Genomic DNA, 16,426 nt, shown 5'->3' on the forward strand with positions numbered 1-16,426 from the left:
AAAATGACCAATAAAATAAAATGAAGACGTATGGCGATCTGTGTTTTCTTTAACTACTATTAAATGATGACTTCTGTGGAAGTGCACATTAAAACGTTATTATAGCTATGATGCGTTTTTAATTATATGTCGCCCCCTGACGGCCATTCGTCTTCATTTCAGTACAGTAGGGTGAAGCTATTGCCATGTCATGCGTTTTTCCCCCCAAATTTATCCCCGTTTTACGATAAGTGACCCAGTCTGAAATACAGTACTAACTCGTGTTTCCAAACATTCTCAGTGCTGGTTAGTCAGTACAGTCTAGAGCCCCTGATACATCACAGAAAGGGCAATGCATGCACAATGTATTCGTGTTGGATGAAACAGCTTTTAATAAATCATAATTTTCAAATTTACAAAAGGCAATCGGTGGCACTGTCATTTAAAGCTTTGCAACGAGCCTGAGTGATTCTTTTCGACCCAATTCACCGGAAGTTGCCTCAGCATTAACCAGTATGCTTTTGTTTCTTGACCTTATTCACCGGAAGTGGGGCGCAGACGATTCGGGCAGCCCCGCAAGTGAAGAGAAAAAAAAGAAAAAAAGCGAGAGAAAAAAACTCGGTGAATTTGTGGGTTCGGGCAGATTTGGACGGAGTTTCCGAACTGTCCCGGCCCTAGGGAGCCCCGGGAAGGAGAGAAAGTCGTCAGCATCGGTAACTTCTACTTATTTCCCACTTAGTTTATTTTTCTGTGTTCATTTGAGTGACTCGCATGAGCTGCTTCTCTTCTGTGTCTCGACAGCCGGAAGTCTGCTTGAGGCTGCGCCTCACACCGGGGCTTTGGCGTCGACTGTTTTTTTCGCTGTTCGTTTTTTTTATCCCCGAGTTTTTTTTTTTTCCTTTTTTTATTTTCACAGAGGCGAACGTGGGAAGGATGGAAACAGAGAGGATAGTTATTGTTTTGAAGCGGAAGTTTATTTAGCTATGCATATGAAAAGTTGATTTAAGATATAAAAATACAGGAGTCAGAATAACTGGCTAGCTATTTAATTCCCCACGAATTCTTAACTAGCTTTCTAGCTAGCTAATGTGTATGTAGCACAAACGAAAACAACTTGGCTACCTATCTATAAGCTAGGTGTTTACCTAGCTAGCTTTGTTGGTAGACTAGCTGTGTTGTTATCTCCCGTTACGCCCCTCTGTCCAGTACAGTAGCTAACTTCACTAGATGGGAAACATTAGCTTGCTAGCTAGTTAATTTGTAAAGCCATAGTGACAGTTGCTTGATGTGCCCTACATAAACAAACATCGCTAGACTCTAGTTCGATAGATAGCAATCCGACACACGTTAGCTAGCCAAAACGCCCCCAAAGCTAGCTACGGCGGTTAGCTATGACAAGCTTACTACCTATTAATTAATTTCGTTTGCGTGGTGGTGTTAGAAACGTTAATATACTAAGTTACTAACAGCAGCAAGTTAGCTATTTTTGTTACAGCAGCGGCCATATACTAGCTAACGAATCATAGGGTGGCTAGATCATGGCAAGAGTAACCCCTATTGAGGAGTGATAATCGAATCATGAGTTCACCAAGTATCTCACTGTCGTAATAGCTAACTTTAGTTAAATTCATGTATTATGGATAGCTAGGAACTGCTATTTGCTTCCATTAAACGCTGACGCTAACATACGATAGCTAAATTGTGCATATGTTACGGAATATAAATCATGACTAATGTTACTGTCAAATGTACATTACATGGGCAGAATTGATTCACAAAATGTTAGCTGTTAGATAATTTTAGCCAAAAACACGTAGCTAAGCGCGATAAATATCTGCCTGACAGGGTAATATGTCAAAAGGGGCAATATTTGAGAATGCAAAATAAGTTAAAAAGATAATGAGCTTGAGACGCATTTCAAAGACAGTTAAATAAAACTTAAATACTGTACAACCAAAACGTGAGCATCAGTTTGTATAATTGTATTAAGAGCTCGTACACACACACACAATTAATAGTTATCTATTTGAGAGACCTGGATGAACATACTGAACAAACTGGAATAATAATCATCACACCTAATTACATTTACATAATACTTTTGTATTATCATACATAACATCTATTTTCAGTCACTACTGTTGGAACCACCGTGGTGAAGTGCCAGAGCTATTAAGCAATTGCCCCATATAGTGTAGAGGCATAGACACATTTAGACTATTGCTAAATTTCCTTTATGGTGTTGATGAATTTTGTTTCTCAACTGCAGGAATGATGGAAGATTCCCATTTTAACTCATCATACTTTTGGTCTCCCGTTCCAACAGTGCAAGGACAGGTATGGACGTCACCACTGGTAAATAAGAAAGCGCGATGATTATTTCTTCAAACAATGAATTATTTTACTTTGGTGGCTACCACGGGTCGGGTGCATGTTATTTGAGAAGATGAAGCAGTGGTTAGTCCTTTGAATGATTCCTCCTTGTAGTCTGACCTGTGTGTGTGTGTGTGTGTTTGTCCTGCTGCTCTTTAATCTCTGTGTGCCCCATATCCCCCTCTGTGTTTCCCTCTGTCCCATTCTTGCTGGGTCTGGACCCCTTCTCCCGCTGCCCCGCACTGATTCCCTGCTCCAGATTGAGAACGCCATGTTCCTTAACAAGATGAAGGAGCAGCTGGGCCCGGACAAGAACCCCTCCTTCCCCCACTCCTCCTCCCACTACCCCACGGCAGTGCTCACCGTGCCGGGCACCGTCTCCATGGACGCAGGGGCGGCAGGGTCGCGGGCGCCCAAGCAGGAGGGGGGCGGAGGCGCCTCGCTGGCGGGCGGGGGGCACCTGCACCCGCCGCACACGTCCCAGAACATAACGGTGGTGCCCGTCCCGTCCACGGGCATCATGACAGCAGGTCTGTGGGCTCTGTTGAGGTGCCTCTCTTGTGTGTGCGTGTGTGTTTGTGTGTGTGTGAGTGTGTGTGTGCGTGGGTGTGTGTGCCTCTGCGTGTGTGTGTGTGTGTATGTACACACGTGTCTCTCTCCCTCATAGTTTATGTAGCTAAGCGTTCTGAACCAGTCTCTGTCCATGTTTGTGCCTTTATTTATAAACTGGTCCCAGTGTATCACAAGTCATTCTCAGTCACCAATGGTCTCTCTCTCTCTCTCTCTCTCTCTCCCTCTCCCTCCCTGTTTCACCCTCCCTCTCTATCTGTCTCAGCTGGGCTGGTGATTACCACTCCTCAGGGCACGCTGGTCTCTCCTCCCTCCTCATCGCAGTCTTTTGTTTCCGGGCCTCCCACAACCACCATGATAGTGTCCACGCTGCACCCCCCAAACGCAGGTAAAGCCCTGTACTGTAGCGTGTTGTGCTGGGAGACAGTGGGCGGTAAATACGCTGTCAACGGATGGTCTATTTTCCTGCATCTGCAATGCAGTAGGCCTATAGCAGTCTGACACCAGCCAATGTACCGGTGTGTATGCTAATACTAAAGCTTTCTGGCTTTCTGATATTAATGCTAACATAGGGCATGTGAATATCCTGAACTAACCCTCACATTTACTGACTGTGGGTGACACCACCCCCACAATGCACTGTCACCTGTACTACCAGGACTGCACTATCACCCATGGTAACCGTGGACCGACTGTCCAATGAAACCAGCAGTAACCTTGCATCCCGCACCTAAGGCAAAAAAAACTTTAATTTAGTTCTGTTTATAGGCATTGTGCAAGTTCAAGCATGCCGAAACTAAAGTCTTTGGTGTGTGAAGGTGTTTACGAGCAACAATAACTGCTCTTGCGAGCGTACAAAGTGTATCGAGACGTTTTTAGAAATGTATTCTTGATCGAGCGTGGTGTAGGGATTGAAAAGACGAGCTGATGAAGGGGATTGTGACTGATGATGAAGAGTTTCCATTTGAACCGCACGATCCGGCAGCCGTTTCCCACAACAAGCGGCGAAGAAGGAGACTTGGAAAAAGACAGACACAGTAGCATTAACATTTTCATCCACCCAGACAAAATGAGCAGGCAGGATAAACAACATAATTGGAGGGAAGCAGCTCGATGGCTTGGCAGGAACGGCAGCTCGTTTTTGTCTGTTTGGTCTGTTCTGTTCTTGCAACACTTCAGAGCAAACTAGAAAGAAAATATTGATTGTTTTTCCTTAAATCGTAGCCATAGCCTGAGGAGGCTGCACATACTTAGCTGGGTTGTAATTTTCAAAAATCACACTTTGTGTTTGAATCTCACTTTCCAACAGCAAATCGACAGCAACCGCAACTCTGTTGAACTCCTATAATAACATTAACCGCATGGTGCCTTGATACTAGATGTAACCCAGTTTTTTTACTGTTAATGAGGCTACTAACCATCTGGCTCAATAACACCAGCTATAACCCAACTTTGTGCTGATGGTGAGGCTAGCCATACGGCTCACTAACCCCAGCTGTAACCCAACTTTGTGCCGATAGTGAGACTAACCATATAGCTTGTTAACACCAGCTGTAACCCAACCCTGCGCTGATAATGAGACTAACCATATGGCTTGCTAACACCAGCTGTAACCCAACTTTGCGCCCATAGTGAGACTAACCATATGGCTTGCTAACACCAGCTGTAACCCAACTTTGCGCCCATAGTGAGACTAACCATATGGCTTGCTAACACCAGCTGTAACCCAACTTTGTGCTGATGGTGAGACTAGCCATCCAGCTCGTTAAGGACAGCTGTAACCCAACTTTGTGCCCATAGTGAGACTAACCATACGGCTCGCTAATGCCAGATGTAACCCAACTTTGTGCTGATGGTGAGACTAACCATACAGCTCGCTAATGCCAGCTGTAATTGTAACTCAACCTCACGGGGAAGGTGAGGGACGAGAATGAATGCAGAGTGTTGAGCATGTTCTCTTCTCTCCGTTTCTGTCAGAGACAGGCCGTCCCTCCTCTCTCTACCTCTACAGCCACAGTGAGTACCCTCCCACCCCCACGCACCATCAGCGCACAGCACAAGCAAACACTATTTACAGCATAGCAACAGCGGCCATCACTTGCACTATTTGGTATGATTAGCGTCGTGGCGAGGCATCTATTAAAGGATGTGTTATGTATGCTAATCTAAAGAGCCACTTCAGAACTGTAAATACACCATGCCAGAATGCAGCAAAACTCCCCCCCCGCCAAGAGCAGAAACTATAACTATTTTGTGAATACAGGTGTTGCGGATTATCGGAGACATTTCAGTGCAACTGATTGGAGTGGCAGTAAAGGCCTTTCTTTTGCCAAAGTTTTTAGTTAATATGAAAATTAATGATACAGATGTCGCACAAGTATTGTGGCGACGAACTTGTTTTGTGGAGGGGGAAGTAGCATATCACACAGCATAGCAAAGCAGCAAAGGGCTCACTCTGGAAGGATTTCACTGGTCATTTTCACAGTCAAGTGCACTGAGAATAATAGAGCACCCAGAGGCTAGCCTTGGAATTGCAGCTGTGCTCTTATTTGCGTAGTGCCACCGTTCGAACGTTCTAGCCTGAATGAAAGGCACTTACGCATAGCCAGCTGTATTCAGAAAACCTTCAGGACATAGTGCTGTTATTTTCTACTTTGGTATCTGTGGGCTTTGATGTTAAAGGATTACACTACTGTGTGGAAGCAGTGAAATAAATAGTTTGGAAACGGGTAATTTGCTGGTGACGGATGAATTATGTCAGGCCCTGATATGGCAATGTTCTTTTGGGAACATAATGTTCATTTTGATGGAATTCCAGCTACAGGGATTCAACCAGAAATAATATATTGGACATTTTTTTAGATTTGATGAATTAATGCATGTTTTCTTGAGCATCAATAAATATTTTGTTTGGGAATAAATAATAATATATGGATAGGTACTCGCCATACCCAGGTGGCAATAGCGTTCTGTCTGAACTACCATGCCTGTCTTCTCACCTCAAAAATCAAAAGGTCGTCCATTTGTGCATAGGAGCTGTTCAAGCTAATAGCTCTCTTCAGTAGCTAACCAGGAGGGCAGGCGTGGCAGGTTAATGCCCGAACATTTAGAACTGTTAGCACATGTTTTTCATACCTGTCGACGGCTTATTTCCTTCTTACCATCATGCTGTGTGTCCTGTTTATTATACAGAAACCTGTAAAAACGTGTCTCCATAGTTAAAAGTCCTTCACAGGAAATATAACTTGACAATAGAATCTTAATACCAGCTTTGGCCTGTCAGATACCACACCCGTCTCTTCCTCGGCTTGGAGATTGTTATTTTAAGCAGAACTTGAAAAGCCGCCTAAACATAAATAGTATGCGTTTATACTAGTCGTAAATTGCCGTCAAATTTGGCACACTATCGGTTTTGGTATTTCATCTTTCTCTTTTTACCTTTTTCTATAGCTTATTTATTCAGATCAACTTATATGTTTGGTGGCTATTTGTTTAATTGAAAAAAAGCAAAGTACATGTTTTATATAATTCTTTTGTTTTATAAAAAGATTATTTCAGATTTTTAGAGTATGTTTTTTATTTTGGTGGGAGGCTGCTGAGAGACTCATCCAGCTGCACACTGGGTTTCAGTGTGTGATATGTCCCAAGCTCTCATACCTGATCCTGGCAGCCTGATTGGCCAGTACTCAATCGGCCGTAGCCCCGCCCAGGGAGGGAATTTCCTCCCCTCAGTCCGGACCCGCAGCTGCTCCAGCACATCTGGTGGCTGCAGCCTGTAGCCCACCTGCGCCAGCTGCACATGCAGTGTACTACACCGACGCAGTGGCTGCGCATCTGAGCTGCCAGACTGCGGGGGGAAATGCTGCATGCTCCTTTCACGGCAGCAAGCACGGTCCTGTCACAGTGCCGAGGCAGGCCTAGGATAGGGCTTTCAAAATGGGAAAAAAGAAACAGTTGGTTCCAGAAGAACCTCCAAAACGTTGATCTAAAGGCTCGTCCCTCCAAAGACGCGGCCATGGCAGCAGATGTAGTAGTTGAGGAGGCAGAGGACTGAATGCTGTATGCAGATCTGCACAAACAGAACTGTCTGAAATGAAGCAGTTCTGCAAAGAAGAGTGGGCTAAAATTCCTCCAAAGTGATGTGAAAGACTGATGTCGAATTATAGGAAGCATTTTGTTTCAGTTATTGCTGCTAAAGGTGGTGCAACCAGTTATTACGTTTAGTGGAATAATTACACTTCACATGGCCGGTATGGCTGTTTGATCACTTTTTTCATTAAATAAACGAAATAATAACTTTTAAAATGTGTTTTGTGTTTACTCTAATATTACATTTTGTCTAAATATCTGAATCCGTTCGGTGTGACGCTTACGCAGTAATATAGGAAATCTGGAAAGGAGCACATAGTTTTTCACAGCACTGTAGTATGATGGTAGCTATTCAGTAGCTGTTTTCCACTGTCACGGAGGTACACAAGGAATTTGAACTAATGGCTTTAGTTTGAAGATGCAAAGGATTGTAGTGGAGCCCGTATTAAACTACAACCTGTGTTAAAAATGGCAATATTTTTGAGACTGATCTGGCAGCTGAATGTCACGATTTTACTTGTTGAGCGTGGCAAGTGTTTTGTAAGCTTGACTATTTGCTCTCAGCAGGACTCCCTTTCAAAACAAGATGATGCATATCATGGTATTTAAATCCTGAAAACCAAATGTCTAAATATATGATATGCGTGTGTTACTGACTTTTCTTGTGCCAAAACCTTGGAATTGAAATCAAAGCGATCCAAAAAATTGGATCTAAAATATGACGAAGGGGACGGTTCTTACTCTTCTGTGTTTGGATTTGGCTGAAGGCCTGTAGAGAGGGCTCTGGTTGCTTCTCACTTGCAGGCTGTGCCCTTGAGTGTCATGCGCTGCTGATGTTGACACTGCAGCAGGAGCCCTGGTTCAGACACTTGGGAGGAAATTACACATCGTGTGATGTCACAGATCTATGCACTACCAGCCTCGGAGGTGCTGTTCCACGCAGGAGTGGAAGTCTGAAGGCACATTAGCTTGTTGGGAGACACAGATACTCTGTCAATGTGCTTTTCAATGTGGTAATAACAATTGAGTGCTGTCGAAAGCTTGCATTGAAGTGAGCAGTTTTTGGAAAATTGATCATCCGTTTAGAGTTGTAGTACTCTAGCGATTTGGAGATGGCATTGCCTCTACTTTTCCCCCTGCAGTTGGCTCTCCAAGTCTGGCCTGGAGGATGATGTTACCGCTCACCTCAACTAGAGAGCTTACTGTGAAATGATGAAATAAACTCCACGTTAGGGGTTACTTATTAGGTGAAATATAATGGGAAATATAATGGGAAATGTAGTTCATGTGGAGTGGGAATCATTCCTTGAATCAAGGGCTAACTACTTCTGATTTTGCAAGGTTCTTCTCTTCTGCGGTGTCCAACCATGTTTCTCTTTTCTCTTCCCTGATTCAGACAAGAAAGAAAATGCCGGTGTTGCCCCAGCCATTGTCATGCCAACGCCCTCAAAGAGGGGCAGAAAGAAGAAGTCCGAGCTGGCTAGGACAGGCCCCATCACGGGTCACACACTCCCTACAGGAAGTGATGCGTTGATCCTGGCACACCTGGCAGCAGGAGGACAGGTAATAATGGTTAGATGTATGATCAGCAAACAGGCAGACAATCTGATGAATGACTGGCACTGTGAAAATCTTTCGAGTCTTCATTCAGCCGTTCATTCGTTGTTGTTGCAGCACCACGCGGCTGACCCTTACGACCTCTCTAACGATGAAGACGACCATGGCAACAAAGACGGAAGCAAAACTTACCGGTAGGAGAAAAGTGTTTATGTAGGAGGAGACCAATGTGCACCCAGTAAAATAAGGATTACTGTTTATTGTTACACAGCAGACATGACTGAGTGTACAGCTAGCTGCTCAAACTGATGGTCAATAAATAAGTCATTTGTATGCGGGGTGCATCACTGCGATTCGGTCCATCACACTGGTGGCCACAAAACCCTTCACTTTCACTGAGCCATTCCTGATCCTCACTACCCCACCTCTCCCTCCCTCTCTCTCAGTTCTGTTCTGTCTTCTCCATTGCATTCCACAGAGTTTAACTTTTTGGTGATGCTGTTTCCTCCTCTGACCCATAGAGTCCGGCTCACTGCCTCTACCCCCTCCACAGGTGCCGGATGTGCCCCATGACCTTCTTCAGCAAGTCAGACATGCAGATCCACGCCAAGTCGCACACAGAGGCCAAACCGCACAAGTGCCCGCACTGCTCCAAGTCCTTCGCCAACTCCAGCTACCTGGCGCAGCACATCCGCATCCACAGCGGGGCCAAGCCCTACACCTGCTCCTACTGCCAGAAAACCTTCCGGCAGCTCAGTCACTTACAGCAGCACACACGGTAGGGGTCCGTCTGCTGGGAGTGAGAGCCAGCCACAGCGACGCAGGCTAGCCCTGCGCGGGGAGCGTCTGTTTGTGTGCGCGCTGCGTGCCTGTATGTGTGTGTGTGTGTATGTGTGTTTGTGACTGTGTGTGACTGTGTGAGACTGTATGAGACTGTGTGTGTGTGTGCGCACTGAGTGCCTGTACATGTGGGGGTGTGTGTGTGTGTGACTGTGTGTGTGTGTGTGTCTGTGCATGTGAGTGTGTGTGTGTGTGTGTGAGTGAGTGTGTGTGTGTGTGTGTATGACTGTGTTTGCGTTTGTGTGTGTTTGTGACTGTGTGAGACTGTGTGCACGCTGCGTGCCTGTGTATGTGGGTATGTGTGTGTTTGTGCACACATGTGTGTGTGAGCGTATGTGTGTTGGAGAGGTGTGACTAGAGATTTCTGTATGACTACTGCGTGAGCGAAGTGTTACTGTGTACAGGGTGAGACTTTGTGGGGCATGTGATGTTCTTTGAAGTTGCTTTTGGAAAGTGAAATGTAATTTTGGGGAGCGTATATGAAATATTCATTTGGCGTTTCAGCTGAGCAAGATATTAACCTTCAAAGTGCAATGTTGTTGCTACATATGTTAGGGGTGGGTCTGTTTACTCAAGTAAATTAGTACTGGCCAGAATCTGAAAATCCGAAATAGTTTTTTGCAAAATGATCGCAAAAATAATTGCGATAGTAATGGGTGAAAGCTTGTACAGCCTATGTGTTGCGCTTACCAACAAACCCCCCCAAGCCCCCCCACCCGCCGGGCCACCACAGCGCCTAGCGTAGGACAGCAGGCATGCTGGAGCCGGGCCTGATAACAGTTCAAAACGAGCTTTCATCTTATCGAAGAGCGCTGCCGTGCAGGCTAGCCTACGCCAGAGAAAATCTGATGCCTTTACGTGGGTCCACTGCTGTAAAATGGGCTTTAGGTACAAAATGAAACAAAATTAAAGCGTGCTCGTGTGAATGCTATGATAAATTAGCTTGTCATTGTTTAGAGAATGTAGTAAAATGTCCCACCCCTAATATAAATACTTTCTGTATTTTCAGCTTTATTTTGAAAATATTTATGAGTGTGTGTGTGTGTGTGTGTGCGTGCACAAGCACGTGTGCATATGCAAATACACATAAGTGCATGTTTTAGGAATTGATATTAAAGTGGGCGAAATACAGATTATGTGGCTTGCATTTGCATGCTGTCGTGTACCTGGTGATTGGCTCTTAGAAACACTCAGAGTGTTTTTTATGTCGGCAGTGTCACTCTTCTCTGTGTCTATCAGTCTATCTTCTGCTTTGAGTTCAGCCTCTCTTTGCTTTTCTTCTTCTGTGTCAATGTGTTCATCTCTCTCTCTCTCTCTCTGTCTCTCTCCCCCCTCCCCCCATGCTATTCCTGACACTAATGTACACACATACAAAGACACAAATATTAAAACTCAGCCTGAGTGTCCATTCAGAGTAATGGAGAAATACACAGAGAAAAGCTCGTGAGATAAGAACATGAGTTTTCCATTTCCTCTCCTCACTCTCTTCCCCCTCCCCCACCCCTGCTGTCCTCCTTCCATCTTTCTTCCCGTACATCTTTCTGCGAGGAAATAAACTGATTTGTAGCGTCTGCGGTGGCATCTGTCCCTTCCCATCGTTCGTCTTTATGTTTCCCTCCATATCTTGTGTGTTTTTCCTGTTTTTCTCAAAAATCGTGTCCCCGAAGGAACTGCCTTTCTCTGCAAATGCACACCTCTGTCCAGAAACTTTTACTCTTGTGTATGTGGAACGTGCAGAATTTTCATCATTCAAATGAGAATGGGATGTAGGTCTGTCCTTCCGTTCCGCCTGTAGAACATTCCGGAAACAGGAGCTTCCGTTTTTGGAAGTGGCCGGTAGGGAGGGAGGGGGGAAAGGAGAGGGAGAGGGAGAGAGATGAAGAGGTGGATGTGCTTGGTGTGTGTTTGTGTCCTTCCTGTCCCGGCTCAGGCACTGGAGAGGTTTTGTTGTTGGGCTCACGGCCAGGGCCCGAGCAGACTTGGCGGGATCAAGCCCATTTGACCTGGGTGCTTGACACCTCTTTCTCTCTCTCTCTCTTTCCCTCCCCCTTTCTCTCTTATCTCCCTGCCTCGTTAGAAACCACACAGAGGGCAAACCTCACAAGTGCCCGCACTGCTCCAAGTCCTTCGCCAACTCCAGCTACCTGGCGCAGCACATCCGCATCCACAGCGGGGCCAAGCCCTACACCTGCTCCTACTGCCAGAAAACCTTCCGGCAGCTCAGTCACTTACAGCAGCACAGCAGGTAACACCCCCAGGGAACACTGACCCCACAGGACCCACACTCCTCCTTCCCTCTGTCTGTCTCTCCCATTACATCTCTCTCTCCCTCTCTCCCTCTCTCTTTGTATTCTATGTCTTTGTTTATTTTCTCCCTTTCGCTTTATTGCCAACTTTTAATATAGCGTCTCGGCAGTTTTCACAGATTATTGCACTTTAAGGGTTCACATACAAATGATATGTGGGGTAGGCTTGCTGCAGATATTGGTTTCGGTTTGTCTAAGCTGATCACGTCCCCCGTAAACATTAAGAGACTCTGAGAGCAGTGTTTTATGAGGAGTATTATTTACCAATTTTTTCAGTAAAAGATAATAAAACTAAGATAAAAAAACAAGATCCTGAATCTAAGCAAGTGCACACTGCCCTGTCTGTAGACTTTCTGCAGTAAGAGTACATAGTGCACACTACTCTCTGCAGACTGTAATATATGCTCTCTGCAGTAAGAGTACATAGTGCATACTACTCTGCAGATTGTAATATATGCTCTCTGCAGTAAGAGTACATAGTGCACACTACTCTCTGCAGACTGTAATATATGCTCTCTGCAGTAAGAGTACATAGTGCACACTACTCTCTGCAGACTGTAATATATGCTCTCTGCAGTAAGAGTACATAGTGCATACTACTCTGCAGATTGTAATATATGCTCTCTGCAGTAAGAGTACATAGTGCACACTACTCTCTTCAGACTGTAATATATGCTCTCTGCAGTAAGAATACATAGTGCACACTACTCTCTGCAGACTTTAATATCGTCTCTACAGTAAGAGTACATAGTGCGCACTACTCTCTGCAGACTGTAATGCATGCTCTCTGCAGTAAGAGTACATACTGCAGGCTATAATACTACATAGTCCACACTACTGTGTCTGCAGGCTATAGATGGTGGTTTCTGGATTGTGTCTCTGCAGGATTCATACTGGGGAGAGGCCTTATAAGTGTGTGCACCCAGGCTGTGAAAAGGCTTTCACTCAGCTGTCCAACCTACAGGTAATCTTATCTGTTTGTTAATTTTCAGGTCCATAAAACTTGTACTTTGCTTGGGAAATGTTAAGGTTCAGGTACCTGTAGTTCTAAACTACCAGTTATTTCTGTCCTGCGCTTGATGTGTTCCCACGGCAACAGAATGTGACGGGTCTAAACACCATTGGCCAGACATTGGCAGTATTTACTATTACTAATACTCATTTATGGCAGTGTTAATAACTGTTTTAAGTCATCAGTGGGCCAATGGCATCAAACTTTTGTTTCCAGCCCACTTGAAAACTTGATAATTCACACCCTGTCTCTGCATTGATCCTTGATCTGGGCTAGCACAGCTGGCTCAGAAAATGCGTTTTGCGGAGCTGCTGGGCGGCTCGCTCGGTTAAGGCACCGCGCTGTGGCGATGAGCCCCGTAACCCCGGGTCAGATCCGGGCCGTGCCAGCGCAGACCGCGCCCGGTAGTGCCGTATGGCCACGCACAGCTGTCCACTGAGTCACCCAGGCTACGGGAGCGTTTAGTCGGTCAGGGGTCCGCGCTTCATCTCTCTCTAGTGCCCCCTGCTGGTTCATCAGGCGCCCCGAGGCCGCATATGAAAGACCTTCCTCTGACTCAGTTCTCCGCGAGCTTAGCTGTGGGCTTCGGAGTGGAATGAACAGGCAGGAGACACCGTGCTTCTGAGGAGAACCGCGGATGTGCACACTGTCCGGAATCAGCAGTGAGACAGTGATCGCGCATGAAGGCGGCTGTGGTTGCTAATAGCTAACAGGCTGATGATTCCAAATAATATTGTTCTAAATTAGGCAGAAAATTAGACATTTTCAGCTCCACTTTGGGCACCGATATCTTAAAATAAAAAATAATGATAATAAATTACATTTGAACATTTAGCAGGCACTGTTGCGCCTTGTAGCTTTCATTAGAGGAAAAAAATAATGCATTTCAGATTATATATATATATATATATATTCTGAACGATTAGGACTCTGCTGTGGGGTACTTGTTTAGTTGAGTAAACCCACCTCACGCGTGGCCTTGTAATGCTGACACTTTAAATAGAATTGATTTTTTTGGATGCTTAGAAGGGCAGCTCCCTGCTTAATGATTGCTCTGTTTTGGACCCTCAGTCCCATCGTCGCCAGCACAACAAGGACAAGCCCTTCAAGTGCTACAACTGCCACCGGGCCTACACGGACTCAGCTAGCCTGGAGGTGCACCTGACCACCCACACGGTCAAGCACGCCAAGCTCTACTCCTGCGGCCTGTGCAACCGCTCCTACACCTCGGTACGCCCGTCTGCCCCAGACCGCTCCCCTTTCTGCTCCCAGCTCCGCCCCGCCTCACTTCAGAGCCCCGCCCACTGATAGCAGATCCTGATTCTTCCGTTAGTCTGGCTTTTGAAACAGTGTGGCTGGGGTCTGAGGTGGGTTACAAACCCATGCCCACCCCCTAACTTACACTGTACTGTACACCCACACCCCACTTACAACCTGGGGTTCTGCATGGACTCTTATGTCCTTTCTTACAGAGCCAGATTTTTACAGTCATTTTAGATTACTAAATTTACTTTCATTGATAGGTCATTGATAAACTGCTAAAAGGGGCAAAAATGTGAACAATATTAAATGTTCATTAAACATCCATTGCTCTTATATTGTGTGAGTGCACATATGCCCTATGTGTGTGTTTATAGGTTTCACAATATAGTGCCTGGCTGTAACTGTGAAAAAGATCCCAGTTACCTTTGATGTAAACAGTGTAAAATTGCCCTTAATCAGGCAGTAGCTGTGGATGTAGCTGTGGGTGTTTGAGCAGGAGAAGGGTTTACTGCAGTCTGGGTAATTTATTGCTCGTGTCTGTCCTCAGTGCCTATCCAATTGTTGCCTTTCCATTTGCTGTGAGCTATTTGTGTGCGTGTGTCTGTGCATTTGTGCGCGCACGTTTGTGTGTGCGTGCATGTGCGTGTGTGCATGCGGGCGTGTCTGTGTGTGTGCGTGTACATTTGTGTGTGTGTCTGTGTGTTTGTGCCTCTGTGTATGTGTGGGTATGCGTGTATGTGTGCCTCTGTGTATGTGCGAGTATGTGTGTGTGAGTGCCTCTGTGTATGTGCGGGTATGTGTGTGTGTGTGCCTCTGTGTATGTGCAGGTGTGTGTGTGCGCCTCTGTGTATGTGTGGGTATGTGTGCGTGTGTGAGTGTGTGTGTGCATGCGCGTGCATTGCAGGTGCTGAATACTGAATGAATGCTGTGCTTCTTTCCCCAGGAGACGTACCTGATGAAACACATGCGCAAACACAACCCCGACCCCCTGACGGTGGCTGCAGCCGTGGCCGCCCAGCAGGCCCAGCAGGGCCAGGGCGGCAGGGGCAGGGGGCAGGGCCGAGGGGCGCGGGGCGGGTCCAGGCAGGGGTGCGGAGCCGGGGGAGGCGGCTCCAGGCAGGGGCTGGCCCAGGGCAACTCCGGCACCCCCAGCAGCTACCCGCAGTCGGAGGGCGTGCCCTGCCCCTTTGACCTGCACCAGTACAAGACGGTGTCCGCCGGGGAGATCCAGTACAAACCGGTCAGCGTGGCCGACCTGGCCGCCCACAAGGACCTCTGCCTCACCGTCTCCACCTCCGCCATTCAGGTGGAGCACATGAACTCGTAGAGCTGGGCGGGGCTGGGGGGCGGAGCCAGGGGCGGAGCCGCGTGTAAAGAATGGGAAGGCTGCATAAACTGCAGGCGGGTGGCGCTGATATTTTCTCAAACAGGCTGAAGAGGGGGATGATGGGAAACGGTGAGGTCTGCGGAATGGTTGGGAAGATGGATTTTTAATCCTATGGATTTGAATCCCTTTGTTTACCGGAGAAAGGGAGCGGGGAAGTGGTCGGAGCGTAATGGAGAGATGCCACGGAAAGAAAAGGACTGAGCAAAGACACTAAATGGGGAAAGAAGGAGAGAATGAGAGGCGGAGTGCAGAACCTGAACTTTGTGTTTTTTTCTTATTTCTGTCTCTCACCTTTCATTTCATTATTTGCCTCAAATATTTCATTTTGTATTTTTCTACCGTGTCAGAGAGGAATTGGGAGGCGAATGAGAGTGAGGAAGAAGCTCTTGCTCTTTTTATTGTTAGCATCTGTCATTTTATTTTCCCGCTCTTTCCTGAAAAGCTCTATTGAGAACGGTGCTGAAACAGTGAAGAATGATGGTTATTGTGGTAACAACACTGACAGTTTTTGGTTGCCAGGTACTGTTCATGAATTTCCTTTAAGCTCTTACACTGACAGCATTATTACAGCTGTCATAGTTATGTTTCATCATCATCTTCATCAGGTGGAGGTAACTCTAGTCTTTCTTGTAAAATATATATACCTGTATATATCTAAGACAAACCTTCAAAAAAGGGAAGGACTTCTTTTGCTTCTAAAAAACAAAAAAAAAAAATATCTACCAACGTGAAAGAAATAACTCAAACAGAATCATTGATATGTATCTGGAGGTCAGCCAGCCACAACCTTGTGAAGCTCTTTGAGCTTTGTGAGGCTGTGATTGGCTGATTTTTGTTAGGTATAATTCTTGTAGTATTTCATTATGTGTCTTACCATATAACATGGTTCTCAGTATTCTTATTACTGTTATTAATAATATTATTATTGCTCTTATTACTATTATTACTTATAAACTGCAGTACTCTCGTGGATTCTCCATGCTGTATAGACTGACGCACCTAAAGCAACTGTTTCTCCTGACAGGACAATAAAAGCCACGCAGAAACAGA

General features: G+C 45.8%; 1 protein-coding gene across 2 annotated transcripts; it reads left to right on the forward strand.

The window, feature by feature from the left end:
• Positions 1-484: 484 nt before the first annotated feature.
• znf384a (zinc finger protein 384 a) lies at positions 485-16,426 on the forward strand. 2 transcript variants are annotated; one of them, XM_064347957.1, is made up of 12 exons: positions 485-692; positions 2,249-2,334; positions 2,612-2,882; positions 3,188-3,310; positions 4,900-4,938; positions 8,408-8,574; positions 8,686-8,762; positions 9,122-9,346; positions 11,486-11,653; positions 12,600-12,678; positions 13,798-13,956; positions 14,933-16,426. In XM_064347957.1, exons 2-12 carry the CDS (start codon positions 2,251-2,253, stop codon positions 15,314-15,316), a joined length of 1,776 nt encoding a protein of 591 aa, XP_064204027.1. In that variant the 5' UTR covers positions 485-692; positions 2,249-2,250; the 3' UTR covers positions 15,317-16,426. The 2 variants fall into 2 exon arrangements, with proteins under 2 accessions (XP_064204027.1, XP_064204028.1); XM_064347958.1 differs by having other exon boundaries at positions 486-692; positions 2,249-2,316.

Source organism: Anguilla rostrata, chromosome 8 (genome assembly GCF_018555375.3).
Source record: "Anguilla rostrata isolate EN2019 chromosome 8, ASM1855537v3, whole genome shotgun sequence".
NCBI classification, from domain to species: domain Eukaryota; kingdom Metazoa; phylum Chordata; class Actinopteri; order Anguilliformes; family Anguillidae; genus Anguilla; species Anguilla rostrata.

Bases quoted from the DNA above. Each gene is read 5' to 3' on its own strand.
- znf384a (XM_064347957.1), top strand. From the start codon at position 2,251: ATGATGGAAGATTCCCATTTTAACTCATCATACTTTTGGTCTCCCGTT. The intron at 3,311-4,899 runs GTAAAGCCCTGT...CGTTTCTGTCAG, and splicing joins GCTGCACCCCCCAAACGCAG to AGACAGGCCGTCCCTCCTCT. The intron at 13,957-14,932 runs GTACGCCCGTCT...TTCTTTCCCCAG, and splicing joins GCAACCGCTCCTACACCTCG to GAGACGTACCTGATGAAACA.